This window comes from Electrophorus electricus, chromosome 26, assembly GCF_041902795.1.
Source record: "Electrophorus electricus isolate QZ-2024a chromosome 26, ASM4190279v1, whole genome shotgun sequence".
Lineage (NCBI taxonomy): Eukaryota > Metazoa > Chordata > Actinopteri > Gymnotiformes > Gymnotidae > Electrophorus > Electrophorus electricus.
In genome coordinates, this window is record NC_137522.1 from 3,128,869 (window position 1) to 3,153,292 (window position 24,424).

Consider the following 24,424-nt stretch of genomic DNA (forward strand, 5'->3'; position numbering starts at 1 on the left):
GGCCTATAGATATCTGCTGGTGCATGTCCTGTAGGTCATAAAAACACAGGAACACTATCACTGCTTTCATCATCTCCCATTCTCTTTCTTTCCTTGCAGGTGCGCTCAATCAGTGTGAATGTGAGGAAAAATGTCTCTCTCAACACTCTGAGCCAGGATGTTCTTCTGAAGGAATTCTCTTCCATATCCTGAGACCGCTGTTTATGTGTACTGAATTGCTGAGAATTATGAAAGGCTTGATGGCCTAAAATGCGTTTGATATGTATCTGTTGTTCTTTTCTTCCTTAAGTATCAGGTATTTTGTTTTAATTGATTGTTTACTGGAACTCTCTTTTTTTGTTCCTATGCAGTCTATACTTTTTTTTTTCACACAGTAATGGAATTAATATCATATTTTTAAATTTGGATATGAAAATCCTACCTAAACAGTTAAATCAACCTGAATGAATGTACAGAGTACTCAGTAGCAAATGTTGATAACATGTAAATTAGGTTAATGGCTGGGTTAATAATCATCAATTTTGCATTATGTCCTGTCAGATTTTATGTTTAAAATTGTTAACTATGTATATATTTGCCATAATGGCCAAAGAAAAATTATACTTTTTGTTTACCTCTTAGGATAAATCTGACTACATATACAAGTACAGTCAGGCAGGTTTCAATTTTGGACTGCACTTCAGCTCAGTCACACACTGAATGAAGACTTTCAGTCTCAAGTGCTCCTACATCCTTTGTGTTTTAATATTTTGGCTTTTGCTACATGTGATTTCACTTCTTTTTTAATGCACGGTAATCACATAGGCAACCATTTTCTTTGAATAGTTTCTCATGGAAAAAATTAAACTTGAAACTGATTTTCTGGTCTTTTTTCTGCTTTTTTTCTGTGTAGAACATGTAAGAACATTGACTTTTATGTGTTTTATTACTGTGACTGACTTTACACAGACTGACTTTAAGCAAAATTTGCCGTCTTGAAATCAAAATAGAGCACCTATGAGATTCATGCAGATCTGAGGAGAAAGGGTCAGTTAGTTGAAGGACTGATGATAGCAGAAGTGAGAGGTGTTGTTACTTTCCCACCTGCATTTTGCGAAGACCCCTACTCGGGTAAGACTGGATTTGACCCTGATATTGTTACTCTAACCTCCTCATTCCTAATCAACGAAGGTAACGTGTACTACCCAGTGGAATGCCGGTGGCAAATTCCTCAGAATATATCTCTTTATTCTTCATTCGTAACCCATGGAGACAAAAAGCACGAGGACATTGCTGAACATGAAGTAAATTGTGCTTAATACTTGCCAGCATCTGCACAGGCTCCCTGTAAAATACTGTATTCAGTTTAAAATACTCCTACTCCTTTACAAAGCCAATGTCTATTTACTGACTAATGTAATCATCTTTGGGTCCTTGAAAACTGATATATAAATACAATGTATTATAATAATTATTATACCTTATATTTTCATCTTTAAAGCCATATTTTTGCTGAGATTGTTCTGAACATTTAGATATGAAATATATGGGTATCATGCTATAATAAGAACCTTTAAAGTAAATTTAAGAAAATATGCAATGACAGAAAATGCCCTTAAGAGGGTTAAAGAAGCCTCTTGGATTTCAGTATGGGTTACACTACAGCATGTATTCAATATTTAAATATTTAGTCTAAGTGGTAATGGCTGCCCAATAGCTTGTGATGCTACACTACCTAATAGTCTGTGTATTCATCTTACTATTGTAGTAATTCAATTACATGAAATTTGTGCTGTTGTATTTTACAACATTAACAGTCACCATATCTAATGACCATCATCTTTGTATTTAACTTCATTTACCTATTTTACACATATTAGAATAGCATGGCCAAGTCCAAACTATTTTTAAAGGAAGTGGTTTAACCGCGAATCACTTATAAATGATCTTAGAATAATGGTATCTGTGATGATCAACAGTCAAGAAAGACATACTTGCCCCCATTTCAAGTCCATTAGCAATTTAGTTTTCAGACTATTGTACTGCTTCCCATTGTTATAACACTATATTTTTCACATTTTAAAATACATTTCATACTGGATAGAACTTTGTGTACAAATAATTCTAACAATTATTAACAATAATAGACATTATCTTAATTTATACTTAGTCAAATGAATAAACTGACAACTGGGCTGACAAAATGCAAATTTATCAGTTAGTAAAATTAAATTCTGTTTTACTGGAATACCTTTAAAAAAATTATATATATATATATATATATATATATATATATATATATATATATATATATATATATATATATATATATGTAATGTTCATGAACTCATGTTTTGTGACTGTTTATGGGTCACAGAAAAATGACTTTCACATGCATCTTTGACTTGCACTAGCGGTTACAGAAACAAAATCTTTTAACAGTCCATTCTAACAGCCATTTTGTGGGGGGAGGGGGACTCTTGAGGCAAGACAATTTTGCATGTAGGTATTTAATACAAGCATGAAGGGGCCCCCTCTCAACTCAAGGTTCCAGATTGAGCTCTTTATATGCAGTTAGATACAAAAGATATTTTCCCAACAGTTGATGGAACAACCACATTGGCAAAGTATTGATTAAGGGAACAGGATTAGTAGCATATTATTAACCTTGTGAACAGAGATACAAAAGATTTAATTCACTATATTCACTTTCAATGGCTTTGTTTTAAACAGACTCTGTGGAGTCAAAGACGCTGTCCTAAGAAGATGAAAGACTGGTGAGTTCCATATTTCCAAAGCAAGTTGGATCTCTGCCTTCTTGCATCACTGGTTGGCCAGGAGCTCTGTGAAGTTTAGAACATAGTCTGTCCTAAATGACTTATGATGTGTACTGCACTGTCCATAATCATGAATATATCTTGCAGTTTGCTGAGCACAGGTTCAGTTGGAATGAGTCAGGTGTGGGTCATTGTGATTTTTCTCATACACTCATGTTCAAATTGAGCAGTATATGTCATCATCTTCAATGTTGAAGGTCACAGACTTTCTTTTTGGAGGCAAGGCATCCTCCAAAATGTCATTGCCCATGTCTTGTGTGTTATTTTTGTTTATTTTGTGGCAACAGCAGAATAAGAGCCCTGTCAGCAGAATCAAGGCCAAGGATCCTCCAACAGCACATGGTAACACAATGTTTGAAATGTTCTTGGCTTGTGTAACATGTAGTTTTCGAGTTCAGATATGCTTGCCTGCTTAGTTCTTGACTTTGCATCTCTATGTTTTGCTGAGATGAAGTGCATCGTGCCCCCTCTGTGGTCCACGCTGGTAGAAACGGGCACTTGCTGTCTGTTGATCCTGTCCCAGGTGTAGAAAATCAGTCTTGTTCCATTTGACTGACACTTAAGAAACACATCTGACCCACGACAGTGCAACTTGGCAAAGATGGAGCCTCCATGAGATGAAGGTATCGTTTCCGGCATTCAATACCTGGTACCTTCTTCACCTGACACTGGTTAAGTCCCTGCGTCTGACCACTTGAGCTCCTCAGTGATGAATGATGCAGCTCCTTGACTGTGGTCTGAAGAGTTAAAGTAAACTCTGTCAATCAAGGGAAAATAGAAGTTGGAATATATTTTATCAGCGGTATAAATTATGGTAGGATTTTCCTTATGAAGGTCGGATAGTTTAATTGTCCATTCTATCTTATTCTAATCCTAACAACCTTTTTTTTCTTAAATCTTTACAGAACATTGTTTTATACAAGAAAACAGTTCTGTTAGGGGGCGAGTGTCACGGTACGGCCCCTCCTCCCAAATATCTTCCCGTGTGTGTGTGTGTGTGTGTGTGTGTGTGTGTGTGTGTGTGTGTGGCCACGCCCCCCATCTGTCATACCTGTTTGTAATTATGTTCCTCATTTACGTGTGTATTAAAAAAACCCTATTGTTCTGTTGTCGGTGTTTAATGTTACATTAGCTTATGTGCTACGTGATCTTTGTGTTCTGTATGTTTCTGCTCTACGTGACTTGTAGTAATAGCCTCCTCACGTTACAGCCTTGCCGCCAACAGCAACAAAAAAAGATGCAAAGTTTTATTTTTCCATTTGCCTGTAAAAAGACTGACAACTTGACCTTAAAAAGCTGTCCAGAGAACAAGAAAGGAGAGATGGGGAAGAATAATAATAAAAATACCCGAGGCATTGGCATCTGCTCCATTTCACCACGTGAACCTCGATACACATGCTGTTCACCGATGACGTGAGCCGCTGCCTCGTGGGCGTCAAACCTGCTGGAGGAGGAAGACGAGCTCAAACCCACACCGCTATGTGCCGGACAATTCTCTTCACGAATGACATGGAAGTGATCTGTTAGGGGAACAAGAGCAAAATACACAAACAAGGCCTTTAAAATTCCTGCATAAGTGTTCTTTCACAAATAAGGCAAACTTCCTAATGGGACAGTCCACTGGGACACTGTAGATAACTTAGGCCCTTACAGATGCATGCTAGCATCAAGGCCCAGTTGACTTTCATGCCCTGTGAGGAGCTCAGAAGAGAAACAAAATAAAACCAATAAGAGTGAAAATTCACTCACAAAAGAGGCCTCCGACTTAGTGTGACAACAATGTTGCCAAATGTAGAAACCAATGAGGGGGGGAATGTATTTAAAAAAGAAAAGGAAAGGTTTCTGAGCATTCACTTAAGGCATCAAAAATTTACTTTAAAAAACCCAAAACCATTTATTTAAAAAATTTGTTCAATATTGCTATGGAGTAAAAAGGTCTCAACAGAGACTTACAACAGAGTGGCATTATCAACTTTTACTACTCTCCAATAAAATATTTGCACTGAATACCCAAGGTGTTTCTGAAAAAGCAGGCCTGGTGTGGATGCACAGAATGATGCAAAGTAATGAAAGGTGTAGCAGAGGACTGAACACAGGTGCAGTATATCAACAGGAATGACGTGAATCACAACGACTCCTCCCAAAAGATGTTTGGGATCTAAAGGACACAGGCTTCTTTATTCTGTGAGCTTTTATGAGTGGGTACTCTGAGTTGAAATGCTTCAAGATCAGCAGCTTCTCCCTCCCATTGATTAGACTAACCGGAGGATCGTGTGAGGGGAGAGCATACAGGCTCAGGCTGGCACACTACTAATCGATGTCACAGACGAGCCAGCAAGCTGGGTCCCCTCCCAAAGGCAGGATGATGGAGCACCTTTCACTCCCACTGCCCCATGACCCGCCAAGCCACGGGCATCTGCAGTGTTGATGGGTCAACCGCTATAGTTTCCCTCAGCCCAATGCGCTCCAGTTGCTGAGAAATTAAATTTTTTTTAAAAAGGGGGCTCGGGGGTCAGTATACACACACACACACACACACAAAGTCACATGCTTGCAGGTGGGGGCGAGGTTACCTTCAGTGGATTTTCCAAAATTTTCACAAATCCAGTTTGGCAGAGATCGTTATAATAATAAAATTTATTTAGAAATGATTCAATATGGCAAGGCACAGACTACATTGTAGCTACTGTTCCATGATAAAACCACATTGGGGCTTGGCAAGGAAAAGCTCTGCCACAAACATTTTTAACAAGGCAAATGGCACAAATAGGCATCACTGTGTCCTCTTCTGCTCTGCAAAGCCTTTACCAGTACCAACAATGATGGCAAATGACAAACGTATAGCAGAAAGCTACTGGAACGGGTCCAGGTTTTCCATCCAGGATGTTTTCCAGCGGCAATGGTTACTTCCATTAATGGATGTGAGGCCTCATCACCAAAACAGGAACAAAAACAGCTACTTGTGAGGTAATAAGTAATAAGATGGCTGCTGGAGTCACTGAGGGCTGAAGGAATGGTCCCGTCTTCCCTATTGCTTGTGCCGAGTTGAACTGATTTCTGAGCGTTTGTAGGATCATTCATCTGAAGAGCTCGCTTACACTGGTGAGAGATGAATTGCTGCAAAGTCAAATCGAGCATTTAATACAGATTACATGCACATCGCTTACCTGTTGAAGGAAAAAAAGCATTTTATAAAATAAAACAATTCTAATTATTTAGATGTGGGTTGAAGATTCTGCTGTAAAGCTGCTCTGAAGGGAATCTAAACTATGGTCCCAAGTTCTGCTTCTCTAGGCCCATCATACCTTGCCTTATATGTTCCTTCCATTCATGGCAAAAACTGCAGCAGCAGCGTGCATGTGCTTGTAGAACTACACAAAGCAGTATGGGTAATTTCCTGTCAAACCAACAATAGAACAGCCTACAGGCTCTGTAGGTGATGCTCCAAGTATCAGAGTATGAAGCGCTTGGATAATTGTGCAATGTTTTTGAATGTTTTCATGTGTTAGTGACAAGTCATCTAAGAGACAGACAGATCATCAGCACATCATACCACAGTGTACTGTAGTATTGAACTGACACACTGTTTTACACTGGAGAGATGTGGGTGGACCGGGCAATGCTGTCAACATCAATTTTGTGCTAATTAACCACTCAGCAGTCAATATCAGAAACATTCCACACACCTCATAGGAGTAACTGAGGTCCTTGTCATTGAACAATCATCTCTGTAAACTTACTCATCTCCCGCTTCCAGAAAGTTCTCACTTAAATCCTTCAGCCATGGCATAACTCAACCTTGTCCTCTTGATCAGCCTCAGCCTCTTCATCCTTCTTGTCTGTTCCGTTGCTCCCTGCATCAGAGCTGGCTTGTTCTTCGGTGTCATTCACCTGTTCTCTAGCTCCGCCCTCTGTCCTATCTGCCCTACCCTTTGTATAACACCTTCCTGTCCTTGCCACTGCTGTGGCCACAGAAGCTCACGCTGTTCTGAACATCTCAACGAGCGCTCAGTGATTCAGTAATTCATGCCCCATATGTCTACAAAATGAGGTATAAGCTGATCCAGCATATTCTCCACTGAACCTGAAGTAACTCACTTCTTTGAATTGGTAATGCCTCTGATATCTGCAACAGAACAAACAGGAACTCCTGTCTTAGTTTGTCCACCTCCGTTTAAAGAAAGAGAAACGGCTAACCTGAATTTGGTGCCCCCATTGATCATAACACCATTGGAGCTGACTACCTCAATACTAGAGTAAGCAGACACAGTTTCTGTCTACAAACGAGAGAGCAACTACTTCAGATGCTGATTATGTTGCAAAAATATTGTTTCCTAACATTTTGCCGGGAAAAGCAAATGTTCAATTTGACCAGACATTTCCAAGGTCACAATATTCATTCTCAGCAGAGGAGAGAGTGTCCACTGTACCTAAAACAATGCCTTGCCCATTGTAGGAACACCACATGATCCACCCACTCCTACTGCTGGTGCTAAACTCATCAGACAGTTCATTTCATTTGCTGCCCAGTCACCTGTGCCCTGCAGATCCATCTCTCCAGTCAGATGTGGAGACAGAGCTCGCCCTGAGGTACTCATCTCTTCATGCAGTGATCGTGAGATACAAACACACCTCATTCCTGGTTCTCGGAAAGCAAGTAAGTTAGTCATAGTAAGAGATATGTGACAATACTGCATCCATTTATGTAAAACAGTACTATTGATATATACATTAAATGCTAACATTGTAAGTTATAAAGAATTATAAGCACCACTACAATATGGTAAGAAAATTTCTGTCATCTAAATGCTGTAAATGTAAATGCTCATTGGGGCTTAAAATGTTTCTCTGTCCTCATGAGGTATCTGAAAGAAGGTTTTATCGTGAAATTGAACATTTAAATCACAGTGTGGTTTTAACCAATATTATCTTCTTTTTAATTTTTTAAAAAACATTTTATGTGGGAATGTGGTAGTATTTTTGATACTTCTTTACAGAAAAAAAGTGGTTCCTGTAATTTATTATATACAGCAGTTTAAATGTATTGAGTTATTTAAAATTGGATTAATCTGTCAAATAATTTATTGCATCCATGACTGGAGACTTAAATAGATTTTATTAAATACCTTTACAACTAATTTCTTAGTCAACTACAGGATTTGTGATGGGATGCTAGCTGCTGCTGTTCCACAATGTCCTCATGCCATCATGATGCCACCTCTCCAACACTCAAACTACTGTTGCTGCCACACTATCTTATCAACAATCCTTCCCATAAGAGTAAGGTCTAGGCTTTTGTCCAGATTTTCCTGAGCAGCCCATTGCTGGTCACTGTGCACCATCCAACAAGACTTTAGCTAATACCAAAGTTCACCAGCAGAGTTCTCCACAAGTGTCCAGAGACAGCAAGGGCAATAGCAAGCATTTATAGATTTAAATTTGACTTAAAATGTTTGTAGATTTACTGCAAAACTATATATATATATATATATATATATATATATATATATATATATATATATATATATATATATATGAGAGAGAGAGAGAGAGAGAGAGAGAGAGAGTTGCTTAATCGCTTAATCCATGTATATGTTCAGCTGTTTCAGTCTTGCCTGCATTACTGTTTTGTTTCAGCACTGCACCTCACATGTTCATGATTTAACAGATGTGACATGATCCAGGAACATAGTAAGGCCGGTTTGTACTTACGTATGTGTCTGTGTATATTTTTAAAATATGGTTGCAAATAAAGATATATTTTCAGAGATATTTTGCTTATCCAGTTTTTTTTGGGGGGGGGGGGGGTGTTGTTGTTGTTGTTGTTGTTTTGGGGGGGGGGTGGTTGTACACATGTTCCTGAATTACAGTTCAACAAATGGATTTTATTCAAAATCAGATTCGCAAAGTCAATAATAAAACATTATTCAAGCAACATTTTGTCAGCATAAGGCCTTTCTTACTCCGCACTGAGCACAACGCAGTCATAGTTGTTTAGGATTTTATTTATAATTCTGTATTCAGGGTTTCCTGTAAATTTTATTTCACAGTATTCGATGAGAAATAATGTGGCGATGTGAATGTAATTGTTGCATTCCATTATAGACGAAATTAGTTAAAATGAAGTGAAATTAATCCAGTTATTACCGAAAACTGTGTTTTCAGTTAACTGAAAACCATGGTAACCAAAATAACTTTATCCTGCAGGAGTAAATGTAGGGTCAAACAGTTTGTATGAATTATTCGGTTTGAATTAATGCCATCGAACAACTAGCGATGAGATTAAAATTGTAAATTGTCCGTTTTGCTGGATTTAATCCAGTGTCTTCCCTAGGGAGGCTGCAGGGTTAGTTTATGTCCAAAATCTCGTTAATCAAGATGAACTCTTCATCTGGTAAGTTTCATCTTCTGACGTGTGGGAACTAGCTAACTACCTACATGGCAGCGGGAAAATTCTTTGTCACCGTCTTCAAACTAACTTCAGTTTTGCAAATACATTTTACATCGCTGTATGTGGTTGAATATTCTGTTAGCTAGCTAACGAACCAGCCAGCTTCCTAAATAGCTTTGCGGTATTCCCCCATATTAGCTACTTGGGCAGGTAATTTTGTTGAACAGGTTGCTTAGCAACAGTTACTTAGCGACATCAGTCCACCTAAAGTTGGTAAGAAACTAGCTAGATAAGATAGCCTACAGACTCGTTAGTTATGTGGGTTGGCTAGCTGGCTCATTTGGCTAGCCAGTTTCAAACGTTGTTACCTTATATTGTAAACCTTAGTAAACAGCTAATAAACTGCTATCATAATTAAGTCTTTGTTTTTAAAATATTAAGTTAAGATGAGACTTCTTTAAGTTGCATACAGTTTATTTGAGAAACAGCAACAGCTTCAATAAGATCAATAAGTTATTTACTAAAAAGGTAACCTAGCTAGCACTATTTATGAACGTGGTTATTTATTTATTTATTTATTTTTCTATAAAGTCCCGTTCACGTGAGATGAGGAATCGATTTATTTTGAGTTCCTAAAATATGTCAGTTTTTTACTCCATAAATCGGATCCCCACATGGAGGCGGCAATGTTTAAAGTAGATTTAGTACAGAATCTCTGATACAGCCAGGCCGCTAGGTGTCAGTATAATGACTAATTCCTAATGTGAAGAAGAATCTTTTTTTTAAGGCTTATTGTTCCTTCAACTATGCTGAAATCAGTTTTCAAGTTGTTGTTTTTTTTCAGGTAGCAGTCTGTGTCAGTGAGGTCAACTTTTTTTGTGGTGTTTTATTTTGAGGTGAGAAGCAGCTCAAGACAGAGCCTGCTAGTCCTAGTGTCAACCCAACAAGCAAAGCTGCTCATCCTATGCTTGACCGAACCCCCACAGCTAAAGCTGCAAGAAAATCCTCAAAAGTGGGTAATACTTCAAGATCAGTAAAAGCACCGAGAGAATCAACAAAAATATCAGAGAAAAGACCTGATGAAAATGCTAAAAACCCGTTTGCAGCATTATCTCAACATCTGAGTTGCTTTCCTGAGTTGGATGCTGAGATGTTAAAGCTTCCTGTTAACAGAGATAGTGCTCTCAATAGGTTAGATGGCAAGCTGAAGCCAGGAGATGTCCCTTCCTCAGTACCTGTTCGAAAATATCTAGCAAGTGGTAAATCCAAGGCCTCTGGTAAAGGGTCTCTTGAGCCCCAAAAAACAATTAGTCCATCTAAAGCTCACCAACAGCCTGCACAATATGTTCAGCAAAGACCTAGTGTTTGCATACACATGAAGTTGGATCAGCCATGTACAGAGCTTTTGGCTGATCAAAAAGCTGTTCGCATGCATCAAAATTCATCATATCCACCCACCACCATCCTGCCTAAGATCTCTATTGAGAACAAGCAGGAGATGCCCCAGACACAGCTAACTGAGACAGATTCAGAACAAAAAGGTGCAGGTATGTTGATCCATTCTAGTAAGGTATATGCAGACAGACTGAATTGGCCTTTTTCCAATTGCAAATACTATACTAGTTGTAATTATAATCTGTTTATTAAAGTAACAAGATTTTTGGTGTCAACATCCAGCAGGCAGCTATGAGCTAACACCACCCTCCTTTCCGAAGCAAGAACAGCAACCCAATGTGCCTCCTGAGCAGCAGGTTCTCTTTCCTGGAGGGATACCTACACAGGCAATAAGCCCACAGGCACTGTCTGTTCAGATGATTGGTTCTCAGATGATTAGTGGTCATGAGCTGTCCACACAGGTGACTGGTTTTCAGAGGATATCCTCACAGATCACAGGTCCTCAGGAGAAGTACACACAGATAAGGAGTGCTGAAGAAACATCCACAAAGGTGACTGGTGTTGAGGAGACATCCATTCAGATTATTGGTGAGGGAACAACCAAACAGATCAGTGGATCTGAGTGGACGACCACAAAGATAAGTGGTGCTGAGGAGACATCCACACAGTCGACAGAAGCTAAAGGGACATTCCCGAACATAATAAACCCTCAGCCGGTACCATCACACCTGACATCCTCACAGATAATTGACCTTCTGGCTGCTTCTTTAGAGATGGTTCTGCCTCAGGTGATGCCACCACAGTTAATGAGTTCAGCTGACAGTCACAACCCTCAAGAAACTGTTTCATCAGCATTTGTTCAGGTGGAGAGTTCTGAAGGTAAAATGCTTGTTTTCCCTGATACCCTAATATTCATCCTGTGCAAACCTGCTAAATTGTTTATTATATATAGTTGCTTTGTGGCTTATGTTACAGTTTCTGTAATTGTGGAGGCAGAAGTTACTACAAGTGTGGGTAATATGGAGGTAAGAACATTTTTCCTTCCCTCTGATGTAAAGAATTTATATTCTTGTCATTGCACAGCAGCAGAACCTGTGAATAAACAGCAGAATAAATCATGGATTTCTAGGCTCTGCTGGTCCAATTTGGATTATTCTGTGTTTGTTTCCAGAAGGTTCTTTTAAGGATTACAAATAAAATGGTGAATATACACAAGTAACCTCATCTCTTCATGCAGCTTAGAGGACCCCTCTTTTTTGCTCCTTTATATAACAGTGTCTGTACCTTTTGTTACTCCTCCAGCTCCTGGTTCAGTGGTGTGCATTTTTAGTACTCACTCTAGAGCTAGGACCTTCCAGCTACTGGAAGATTTCTGTGTCAATATTGGAAATAATGATAATTAGTGGAATGTAATGACATTCTTTAACTGTATTCATTTAGAGACCTCGAACAACAATTTTTATATTGATGTGAAAGTGTCGCTGTTAATTAAAGCTTATTTATGACTGCACTTGTCACACGACTAATTGTTTTGCATAGTTCCTTCTATAGTGGGAACATAACTTCAAAGCTTTTTTTCATCTTTAAGGTTTGAGGATCATGGCTGTAGTTCTATGATTACTATTAGACTGCACATATTATAGCCTACCTGATCATGACTATATTATTGTATTATACTCTGAATTATTTCATACCTTATCATGTGACAGTACTGTCATATTTGCATTTAAATTTGTATTTTTCAAATACACTTTATTTTCTTGTTTATTTTTCATAGAGTGAAAGTCTTCCAGTGAAGCCATCACCATCTTTTCATAACCTGGCCTCCCAAAACGGAACACTAAATGTTGAATCTGAGAAACCCCTTCTATACCTTGCATGTTAACATGCTATATTTGCCCAGCAGAGGCTGCTAATGTATCCACATGCCACCTTTTTTAGCCTTTTTTTAATGCTGTTTGATTATGGAAGTGCAATCTTGATCAGCAGGTGTGATCAGCATCTACCATAAATTCACTTTAAAATTAATGTTTGAAAGAGAGAAAAAATTGTGAACCGCTGAGCGGATATCGACAAATATCTGTTCGATATAAGCATTTTCTAAAAGACTGATTCCCGTAATGATGAGATGCACGCTGTAGGTGGGGATCCAGGTTACAGTCATCGGTGGGTCATGTACCAGGCTTCTGCATGAGCATGTGCTAGTGGAGTGCTAAACCATATTGCATGCTTAGCAGGCTTTCATTACCTTTGGAAGGTTGGGGGCAGAGTGCTTTTCTCCTCTAATCTAGTGTTTCCAAATTCCAAGTTGTTGTTTTTCAAACCCGGGTAACCACTGCTGCTTATGATTCATTAGCGGCCCCTGTTGGACAATGGGATGTTGAAATGTAAGGTATGAAAGAAGACACAGATATGCAGCACAACTGTTACATTAAGTTGCTTCTCCATTTAATAAAATTTCTCTTTGTAGACAGACAAATGTGGTTGCTTTCAGGGGCAGAACAGCTGTATTATATAACAGTACATTATTAAGCATCAAGTGTGTTATTTTGAGAGGTATTTGTAGCAGAACAGTAATGACAGTGTGTTGTTTTTCATTCAGTTTAAGAGAGTGACCATGGGCCAGTTTTAAACAGGATACAAAGCATTTTTAATGGAAGTCATGCATTTCATATAACTTTTGAGAAGCTAATATAATAGAATATTCATCATACAAATTACTTTGTCGTTAAAATCAAAAACATGCTAATCTTACTCAAACTAGTAGTGGTTTATCATATTTATCACATTCTGTCATAACAACAGACCAGTCACCAACCTCTCAGCTGCAGCCCTGCCAAAACACACACACACACACACACACACACACACACACACACACACACACACACACACACACACACACACACACATATATTCAACATGAACAGCCTACAACCGTAAGATAAAATCTAGTAGAAAATATTCTTTAATCAATCAATCAATCAAAATTAATTTTTTTTTGTTTGTTTGTTTGTAAAGCAGCTTTATAGATTCCTGGATTCAAGACCCCAGTGAGCAGTCCAAAGGTGACAGTGGTAAGCAAAAACTCTCCAAGGGTGTGAGGAAGAAACCTCAATAAGAACCAAGACTCAAAGGGGGAATGCATCCTCCTCTGGAAAACACCATAAAGTACAACAAGATCAAAATAAGACAAAAGAAACCAAGAACCATAACAGAAAAACAACAACAACAATAAAACAGAAAAAGCAGATTAACATTAGCACTTGTATGTCAGAAACGATGATTGAGCATAATCAGTTCATTGTATTTTATGATCACGATGTTATTGCAGAAAGTTCCCCGTAACGAATAGACGAAGTAGTGAATGGAGGGACAGTGAGGCTGTCAGTAGGACAAAGACCGATGACGGCTTTTATTAACATGGTGTCTGATCGCATGTCATCAATCAAAAAACTTCGATTTTCTTATTAATCACCTTCAACATGCCAAACTAGATCACCGTGCGCCACCACTTCATCAGTAGGTGTTGCAACGCGGCATTCTGGGTACTGTTACGAAATGGCGGACTCGTCAAATGAAGGTAAGAAACTCCACTTCAGATTCCGCTCCGACGGTAGTGTTGCCCTATTTCAGATGCTTAACGCCGCGTAAACGAAACACGGCGTGCTGTGGGGGTTGTGAGCTTTATTACACGCAACTGGCAGTCGTTTAAATAGCTTTATGAGACTATCCAGCCGGCTAGTTGGCCGAGTTTGAACAGTGAGGAAACACAGCAGCCGCTCAATGTCACTGTGGTGTCCAGATAGATTAATGTGGCTGATCACCTGAAATCTGGTCTATGAAAGCACTTACCGAGTCCACATTACTCTGTCGGAATTGGTGTAAAATCTAGTAATGAGCGCTATGTAGCTAGCTAGACAGCCTGTTTAAGTCATTTAACTAGGGTTAGGATAACTGGGATCAGGTTCAACTTCGTTACTTCGCGCTGTAGGCCACAGTTTGGTTTGGGGTTCAGTGCTCTTTATGAACAGAAACGACCACAAAAGCAATTTTTGACAGTCAAGAGGGGCGAAAGGCGGCACTATAAAACATATGAATATCTTAGCATCAATATGACTAACACGCAAAACAGAACACGGCTGCGGCCAAAAACGTATGCTCTTAAAGACAGAAAATGTTGTGCTTTTTGTTACTCGAAAGGCACAGTTTTTTTCAAAGCACTTTTGACGTCTTGAATTACATTTACGGCATTTAGCTGACGCTTTTATCCAAAGAGACTTACAAGTATGATTGAGTCATACTTGACCAATTGAGGGTTAAGGGCTTTGCTCAGGGGACTAACAGTGGCAACTTGGCAGTGGTGTGGCTTGAACCTTTCTTTCAGTTACAAGTCAAGTACCTTAACCACTGAGCTACCACTTGCCCAATGAGGAGGAATGTGAGTTAAAATCAGGAGTTGGGGATCAACGAAGCTGATGGTGACAGTGATGAATGTAGAAAGTGTGAGAGAAGAGGTATTTGGCTGGGTACATGATCACAATGTACATGGTAACACTAATGATGATACCTTTCTCAATCTATGGCTGATGCATTGCTCTTCTTTATGTAAGGGAGTGTGGGTACATCGTTGCACATTGTTGCTCAGGATATTGCACTGTAACAGATGTGCCAGATTACCCAATTATGTGCATCAACACTTCTTTGCTTATTGGTGAGCCTTAAAGTTATGGAGATTGTTCTGTATTGAAAGTTCCTCATGGTAACTTAGAAATGGACACAAGCACATTGCAGAAGTAGTGGTGTAACTGTTGTTTGGGTTTCATTACTCTTAAGTCCCAGCTGCCTGAATGTGTTGGGCATGATTTTTCACATTTCACTTGTAAATGCTGGACTACATATGGATAACTGTTAAACCAAGACGTATATTTACAATATAGTTTTGGATATGAATGAATGGTTTAAATAAGTGCATGGTCTAAATAAATGAGTTATTTTAGTTTTGTACCAGTTAAAGAAATTTAATTTTTGTGCTAAATGTGCGTAATATTTTGACCCTGAGATTAATCTACACTCTACCCAATGATTCATTACATTTTTATTTTGCAGACGAACCTGCTTTAGCTGCTCCAGTGTTTTTGCTTCAGAAAGACAGAGGGCAAAAGGTAAGCTTTAATTGGCTTGCTTGTGTCCTTAGAGGCAGTGATGTCATTTTGAATGTCCAAAATGGACCCATGCATACACCATATTGAGAGGGATTGCTCACTCTCTGAATCTTCCCTCAGAGGTCAGCAGATGGATCGAGTGCAGAGGATGGAGATGGTGAGGTTTGAGTCAGTAGTGTTTTTCATGCTCTACAGTAAACCAACTGATGAATGAAAACAAATACTGTGGTTTTCTTTTATTTTTTGGAAGTTTCGAGCTCATGATGTGTAGGTTCGAAACGTCTGAGAAGTTACACTTTTGGGTTGTTATTTGTTTCTGTAATGGTTTCTGAAATGTGTCTTCTATGACTAATTTGATTAAAAATAAAAGATGGCTCACTAAACAATTTATAGAATGGCTTGCAAAAAGATTCTTCACACAATACACACTTTTGATTGAGCTTCTAGTATCTCTTTCAATATCTAGGTAACATACATGTTTGGGTGTTGCACTAAAATAAGCTAAAATTGTTTGAACATGAGTTTTATTGACATTAATGGCTCTTAGATTTCTCAGATTCTGATCGAGATGATGGCAGCTATTATCCCCCTGCTAAGAGAGAGACATTATCATCTTTCACTCAATTTCCACCCTCTCACTCTGGTAACGCAGTAGCTTCCTTTTCTCATGTTACTTGGTTAATTCTGGAATTTAGTCATCTGACTTTTCTATTATAATCTGTATTTTTGATCGACATTTTGTGCTTTTCGCTTCTTTTTCAGTGTCTAGGAATAATGTTTTTATGCCATCCAGTTTTTGCCCGTCCCCATCTGGAAATTCTGATTCAGAGCCCGGTGAGACTTTTATTGTACTCTTCTGAACTACATTATACGTGTTGTACACATTTAGTGTTAACCTTTTGCAGGTTTTTTTTTTAGTTAGTGTTCTTATGTGCTCCTTTTATTTTGTTTGAAAATAGTTTGTAACTTATTTGAACAGAATGTGTATCTTTATTTCTGAACAGAGGAGAAGGTTGTTGGGTTTCGTCTCCGTCCACCGACATTAATACATGGCCAAGCCCCAAGTACTGGTAAGAAGTAACACTAATCCAGTCTGCTCTCGTACTGCAAGACCACCTAAATCTGCATCGTCTATAAAAGACCATGTCTCTATGGTTTCATAGACCATTCATCAACAACAGAGTGCTCTGCACAAGTCTTCAATGGTTTCTGACACAATGCAGCAGAAGGGAACATAAACTGTTGAGTGTTCTGTTGGCAGGAAAATGCTTAGTGCAGCAGATGGATAATAAATGTAGCATCATCATGTCTTTGCTGGTGTTTGTTTCAGGAGTCCCAGCACAGAAACCTAAGGAACAGCAGCGCAGTGTGCTCCGCCCACCTTTGCTTCAGGCACCTCCCACCAAGCCACTCGGCTCATCTAGTGAGTAGTTTTAGAATAAAATGCTACTTAAAATCATCGGTAAAAGTACTACTGATTTATAATATGTTAATTAAGTACCCTTGTTGGAAGTGGAGTTAACAGTTAGGAAATAATTCTCCTGAGTTTGGAGTATTCATTTCTCCTTCCGTCTACATCACATTTGAGATGTTAACAGCAACAGAAATGGAGCAAATAAGCCATCAGAAGCACAGGCTGCAGCTGACAGGAGCTCTGATGGAGGCACACACCCCAATGACCGGTTACTAGTAAGAGTATAACAACACGATGGCAGTGATGCCAATTCTGAGGTTAAAAGTATGGATTTAAATGTAGGTTTTAAGCTTTAAATGCAGTCTAGGATTTAAATATAGACTATGCAGTGATATAATAATGGAATTGCCTCTTTTGTATGTTCCTTAAAATAGATAACGAAAAACAAGGGAAACGATTTGCAAAAGAATGGACAAGTGAAAGAAAGGGCCCTTCCCCACAAGACTTCATTTGTGTTTGGCCAGAAGATCGAAGACAGAATAAAGGTTTGCAGATTCTTTCTTATCCCCTTTGGGTTGCAAAGGAGATTGATTGATTGATTTTAAAAGTGTTTTCTTGCATGTTTTAATTTGATCATACAGACGCCTTAATGCTGCCTTCTATGCGTGTAGGTGGATGACGCGTCAGAATACGGGGACTCCAGACAAGCGACGTCTCAAAAGTCAGAAGCGACTAATTATTTCTTACAATACATCAATGCCACAAGGTAACACAGGCCAAATATCCTTAGAAAGATGCCCTTTTTGCCAAGCATACAGACGGGAGGCAGAAAGTATTACATTGTTCTTGTTATGGATGCATATTTCAGCCTGCAGAAAGTTGAGGACTGCAGTGGTGAAAAGTTTGTTTTTGGACAAAACATGTGTGATCGTGTTTTGGTGAGATGGCAATTCATTTTTCTTCTCTGTGGATATTCAGCCAGCGTCTTGCTGCGGCGTGGTGCCAAGCTGACTATTGTTGCTTTCAGAGCCCGTTGAAATGCTGCAAACCAACAACAGAGGGCAGTGTGGAGTCTAAATCGGACAGTGGCCCAGCCAGTGAACCATGCTCGTCACAAGATGTCAACTCTGAGCAAGGTACGCTGTCCAGACATAAGAATTATCAGAAAAGTGGTCTCATTATCCTCAATATTCACAAAGAGGAAATGCATCCCGTCCAGTTTTAAATTTTATTTTAAATTTTCCCACTTGGTTACCAGCTGTAATATTGCATTTCCATTGTCTTTTTCCAGACTTTTTTATGCTAGCCATTATTAACCTTCCATAAGCTTTGTTAAACAAAAACTTGCCTTCAAGTGCATATCTTTTGCCACTTTAACCGTATTAGAAGGTACATTCCCAGGACATGCATTTATATGATGAATTGCAATAAACTGCTCAGCATGATGATGAAAAGATTTGGGGAACTGTCAGGTGTTTTAAAAGATTTGTATGTTAGAACCAGACAGCCTCAGATTTTAAAGCCAAAATCAAGTGCTAAGCAATGATTGTGTGTGTCTTTGTGCTTGTGCGGGCGCGTGTGTTTGTGTCTGTAGATGCTAACGCAGCAGAGTCTTTGGAGGAGTCAGCAGCAGCCTACACAAAAGCTACAGCCAAGGAGTGCTTGCTGGGGAGAGTGGAGGTGCAGACCGGAGAGGAGTCCGAAAGCAATGTCCTACAGGTCAGTCTTCATTCTTAAGACACCTTCACGCTGCTTCATGCCAAATTTGATCCTATCCGTGGCAAACCTTACAAGAACCTTTAACACTTTTCTGCATTTGACATCATTTAATATCTTTCTGTGCACACATTCAGACCTTGTAAAGGGGTTTGGTAAAGGTACATTTTCCTTTTTTTGTCTCATGGATTGGCCCTTTTCAGCATCACATTTGAGGTGGAGTGCAGTTCAGGGTAAAATACTAAATGGGTTTTTGTTTTTTGTTTTTTTTTACACCGTAGATCCAGTGCAAGCTGTTTGTTTTTGATAAGAGCTCCCAGTCATGGGTGGAGAGAGGTTGCGGACTCCTGAGACTCAATGACATGTTGTCCAACGATGTCCACAATGGAAACCTGCAGTCCAGATTGGGTAATATGCATGAAATACACTACTGAGTATTAATAAAGGCCATTAATGGTGTAGAAATTGCTGTATTATTTGAGGCAATAGCTCACCAAGGAGAAATTGGTATATAGAATATTACCTGCCCTATACCTTGTAAATTGTTGCTTATGCAGTACGGTTTAACTTTCCTTACATTTAACTTTTGGAGTTGTAATATACAGACGTTCGGACGTGCCTTTTGTGTTTCAGTGATGAGAACCCAAGGAAGTCTTCGCCTGATTCTGAATACAAAGCTGTGGGCCCAGATGCAGGTGGACAAAGCAAGTGAGAAGAGCATTCGCCTCACCGCCATGGACGCGGAGGACCAAGGAGTGAAGGTCTTCCTCATATCAGTACGCTGCACTTCATCAACGACCTGCTTCATCACAGTGCATAGAAAGGTCCAAAGCAGCTGATAGGTTTCTGCTCCGTTTTGTTTGTTTTATTTAATTTTTTGTTTTGTTTTGTTTTTTGCGCTTGTGTGCGCAGGCAAGCTCAAAGGACTCGAGCCAGCTGTTTGCCGCCCTCTACCACCGCATGTTGGCCCTGCGTAGCCATTGCGAGCAGCCGGCCGGGCCGCAGACGGCCCTTCCTGAGGCAGAGGGCGAGGCCGGCCGGTCCAGCGATGAAGACGAGTCCCGCACTGCCGGCCCTGCTCCTGCCACAGGTGATTCCACTAATGTTATGGTCACCACGGCGACACTTTACCGTGGGACGACTTCAGCCCTCTAGTGCTGATTTAGCCCTGTTGAGTGTTGGGTACTGTTTGTTAGAGTTGTAAACTGTTTGTAAACACACATTACTCTCTCAGCAGTTACAGTTGTGCTCATAAGTTTACATACCCTGGCAGAATTTGTGATTTGATAATTTTTCAGAGAATAATGATAATACAACAACTTTTTTTCTTTTATTTATGTTTAGTGGTTGGGCCAAACCATTTATTATCAAACAATTGTTTTTGCCCTTTTAAAAATCATAATGACAATAGAAACTACCCAAATGACCCTGATCAAAAGTTTGCATACCCTGGAAGTTTTGACATGATAACACAGACAAGTTGACACACACAGGTTTAAATGACATCCTCACCTGTGATCTGTTTGCTTGTCAATCAGTGTGTGTGTGTGTGTATAAAGAGTCAGTAAGTTACTGGACTCCTGACAGACCCCTGCATGAGACATGGGGAAAGCCACAGAATTATCAAAGGATCTGTGGGAGAAGATAGTTGAACTTTATAAAACAGGAAAAGGATATAAAAAGATATCCAAGGAATTGAGAATGCCAATCAGCAGTGTTCAAACTGATTAAGAAGTGGAAAATGAGGGATTCTGTTGAAACCAAGCCATGGTCAGGTAGACCAACAAAACCTTCAGCTACAACTGCCAGGGAAATTGTTCAGGATGCAAAGAAAAACCAACAAATAACGTCAGCTGACATACAGGACTCTGGGGGGGAAAAAAGGTGGTTTGGCTGTTGCAAGATGCACAATAAGGAGGCACTTGAAGAAAAAAGGGCTGCATGGTCGAGTCGCCAGAAGAAAGCCCTCACTATGCCAATGCCACAAAGCAGCCTGCTCACAATATGCCAGACAGCACAGATACAAGCCTCAGGATTTCTGGAACAAAGTTACCTGGAGTGTGGAGATCAAAACTGAACTTTTTTGGCCACAACCATAAATGCTACATTTGGAGAGGAGTCAACAAGGCCTATGATGAAAAGTACACCATCCCTACTGTAAAACACAGAGGTGGAGTGCTGATGTTTTGGGGATGTGTGAGCTACACAGGCACAGGGAACATGGTTAAAATTGATGACAGGATGAATGCAGCATTTTATCAGAAAATACTGGAGGAAAATTTGCACTCACCAGCCCAGAAGCTGCACACGGGACGCACTTGAATGTTCCAATATGACAATGATCCAAAACACAAGGCCAAGTTGACCTGTCATTGGCTGCAGCAGAAAAAATGAAGCTTCTGGAGTGGCCATCTCAGTCTCCTGACCTCAGTATCATGGGGAGATCTCAAACGTACAGTTCCTGTAAATTCTCGGGCTGTCTTGCATGAACTGGAGGCATTTTGCCAAGAAGAATCGGCAGCTTTCCATCTGGGAAAATAAAATGCCTCATCCACAACTACCACAAAAGGCTTCAAGCTGTCATTGATGTTAAAGGAGGCAATACATGGTATTAAAGACTAGGATATGTAAACTTTTGATCAGGATCATTTGGATAGTTTCTGTTGTCATAATGGTTTTTGCCCTTTTTTAAATCATAGTTTGATGATAAATGGCTTGACCCAACCACTAAACATGAGTAAAAGAAAAGTTGTTGTATTATCATCATTATTATTCTCTGAAATTTAAAAAAAAAAAAATCACATTCTGCCAGGGTATGTAAACTTGTTGGTACAACTGTAAATATCACTTTCTGTCCGGGGGGAACTACCCCTGGCTATGCTGTTAACTATACCTTTTAGCCTGGTAGTCATAAAGCGAGTTTTAAGTCACAGTCTGACTCTTAACTACATACAGTACTGTGTTTTTACTGCTTAGGCTGAAAGCAAAAGAACTTTGAAGCCATCAGCTGGTATTAAAAAGATTTAACCAAAGACAATATTACCAATTTCCTCTCAGGTATAAGAGAGGGAGGTGAGTTTCAGCCCCCAGAGAGCACGTAGCAGGGCCTGCCCAGACCCCTCCGACAGCACCGCCCACAGCCTTGGCTCTCCTGCCCCATGGCCTGAAGCCTAACTCCAAGAGGATCCTTATGCAGGTCTTTCTTTCTAAACTCTCTAACAGTCATGGGGTGAATAGCACTTTTCTTTGGAGTCTTAAACATAAGTGACGATCGATTTTCTAGAACGGGGAGTTTAATTCTCAAGCTCATCACATTGATGTGCAAGATGTTGTTTGGGGTTTTTAAACTTTTTTTTGTTTGTTTCCATTTTTTACACAGGGTGGATTCATAATTTTAGTAGTTTGTAGCACACTCATTTTAAAAGAGCGCTAACATTTGGAGCAGTAAAGCATTCCTTAGATTGCCAGACAAAGCATAAAGTGTATAGTTGTTACAGTTTAAACATAACAAGAATCCTTGATCCCTTTGCTCTTCTGCAGGGCTTTTGTGGTTTAAACCCCGCTATAGCCATCGATTTTATGAATGCGAATTTAAGTTTGGCAATAAGTGTAATATTATTCAGTTGTGTTTGATGCTTTAAGACAGTATTTTAACAAAAATAAAATTGGACTGTGACCTTCTTTACTTGCATACCTTTTACAGAAAAAACAGTTGACAACGCATTGTGTTGCTTCTACAAATGAATTATAATACCTTATTCTGAATTTAAATAGGACTTTAAGTAACTTGGAGCCCGTGGGATTGGAAAACAATTCCTTGCTTTATTTCATGGGGTTGAAGCATGATGCAAAAGCGCAAAGTCAAACCACAATGCATAATGTGTCATAAACGCCCTGGTCATTTTTAATTGTTGCCTTTTATCCTTGAATGAGTATTTGAATGAGAATGAGTCTCTGTTTTTACTGTAAAACCTTCATTTGTCCTAAAAATACACACTTTATTCTGTGTTTTCTTAATTATTTTCCATTCACACTGGAGACATATTGGCAGGTGGTCCACCGTATCCACCCCAGAAAGCATTTACAGCAGACAGCATTGACATTATAATCTCAGTTAAATGACATGACCATTTCTTTGAAGACCTATAGATTCTGTAAGACATCATGTGGGATATCTATAATCTCCTCCAGTACTTGATGTTTGTGAAAAGCATCTTTAAGGAAGTGTAGTGATAGTTTTAAAAGCTTTATTAAATGCAGCTCCCCCTTTTTAAACTCTTTATATTCAAACCAACGCGATAAGTCAAATGAAAAATTGTGGTGTTGTATACTACTACCCTTGTACCAAAAAACCTTTGATGTGAAAATGGTAAAATGTTAATTGGTATTTCATGCATTCTGTAGATTGTTGTGGTGTCTGCATTTTTTAAACGTTTATTTATTCCCCATGTATTTAATCGTGATGCATCTCACGGGGCTCTGATTTGAATGTGTAGCTTTTCTGTATTTAAAGGGCAGTGGATGTTGCTCACTCTCTCATCTGTGTAAGTTTTGTCCCATCCGTATGAATGAGTGCGAGGGAGTGAGGGCTAAACATTTGAATATGGATGTTTGTTCAGTGAGAGTTCTGTGCTACCTGTTTACATTTAGTGCATTGCAGAACATCATCTGTAGTGTATTCTTCCATTTTCATTTGGTGTCACTGATTTTCCTGCTGTCTTTGATATTAGTTGTTAAACATGCATGATCACTAATATCGTACATTGGACGACATTCACCACAAAGTGGTGCTTGTAGTGTCACTCTAGCACTGAACGACACTGGTCATGTGGTTATTCCACATTAAAGGATATAGTAGTTATCTTTTTTAGTAAAGAACCTATAGATGTTAGTGTTCACAAAGGCTGTGCTGCAAAGGTACAGTGCCATTGGCATCGGTTGAGCGTCTGTGTGTGTGTGTGTGTGTGTGTGTGTGTGTGTGTGTGTTTTTTTGTTTTTTTTCTTCAAAAAAGTTATCAATCTGGTTGATAATACACATGACAAATATGGTTTCTAGGAAACATGGAAACATTGTAATATAAGATTCTAAAATATGCAAAAGATTTGTAATTTTTTTTAAATTCTTTTTTTAAATATCAATTTAAATATACACAAAGCAATAGTCGCATTTCGTAATGGCTATGGTTCATATTACTGGGTTTTACAGGCTTGTCTCTGATTACACATTCCATATTTTAGAGTACAGGCAATTGGAGCATTTGGCATTTCACTTTTTATTGTGATTTATTTTTATTTATCTCCATTTTTTTCTTTACTCTTATTTATATATTTTTCAATTTTTAAAAGATGTTTGTGAACCCACCTGTGAATTTCTTTGCTTAATAATGCCTTGGTATTTCTGACTGATGTTTGTTTCCCAGCCTGCATATTTGATTTCATATTTTTGACCATGATATGATTTCCTCAGAATATCATCTGGCTACTTTGTCTAGTGTGAAAGTACCTTGTCAGTCTATTTTTTTTATGC

At 39.1% G+C, this 24,424-nt stretch overlaps 3 protein-coding genes across 10 annotated transcripts in view; all 3 read left to right on the plus strand.

Annotated features, from left to right (window-relative positions):
* The window catches only part of armh3 (armadillo like helical domain containing 3), a 40,710-nt gene extending 39,853 nt beyond the window's left edge, over positions 1–857 (plus strand). For all 7 annotated transcript variants that reach the window (XM_026997119.2, XM_026997127.3, XM_081708113.1 and 4 more), the window contains one exon: positions 100–857. In XM_026997119.2, coding sequence (XP_026852920.1) covers positions 100–192 — 93 coding nt within the window. In that variant the 3' untranslated portion in view covers positions 193–857. The remainder of the gene's footprint in view (positions 1–99) is intronic.
* A 9,779-nt stretch (positions 858–10,636) lies between these two features.
* Positions 10,637–13,069, plus strand: LOC145653796 (uncharacterized). Its single transcript, XM_081708036.1, has 4 exons — positions 10,637–10,754; positions 10,885–11,481; positions 11,578–11,627; positions 12,380–13,069. The coding sequence occupies exons 1-4, from the start codon at positions 10,637–10,639 to the stop codon at positions 12,485–12,487; spliced, it is 873 nt and encodes a 290-aa protein (XP_081564162.1). The 3' UTR covers positions 12,488–13,069.
* Positions 13,070–14,037: 968 nt separating this feature from the next.
* Positions 14,038–23,892, plus strand: ranbp3a (RAN binding protein 3a). 2 transcript variants are annotated; one of them, XR_014120104.1, is made up of 18 exons: positions 14,038–14,185; positions 15,712–15,767; positions 15,888–15,924; positions 16,315–16,410; positions 16,530–16,601; positions 16,772–16,837; positions 17,098–17,190; positions 17,356–17,456; positions 17,616–17,726; positions 17,853–17,947; positions 18,050–18,119; positions 18,209–18,317; positions 18,776–18,900; positions 19,179–19,305; positions 19,531–19,673; positions 19,810–19,987; positions 21,955–22,093; positions 22,277–23,892. XR_014120104.1 is itself a non-coding variant. In XM_026997086.3 (17 exons), exons 1-17 carry the CDS (start codon positions 14,164–14,166, stop codon positions 21,996–21,998), a joined length of 1,545 nt encoding a protein of 514 aa, XP_026852887.2. In that variant the 5' UTR covers positions 14,039–14,163; the 3' UTR covers positions 21,999–23,892. The 2 variants fall into 2 exon arrangements, 1 of the variants encoding a protein (XP_026852887.2); XM_026997086.3 differs by having other exon boundaries at positions 14,039–14,185; positions 21,955–23,892.
* The last annotated feature ends 532 nt before the right edge of the window (positions 23,893–24,424 follow it).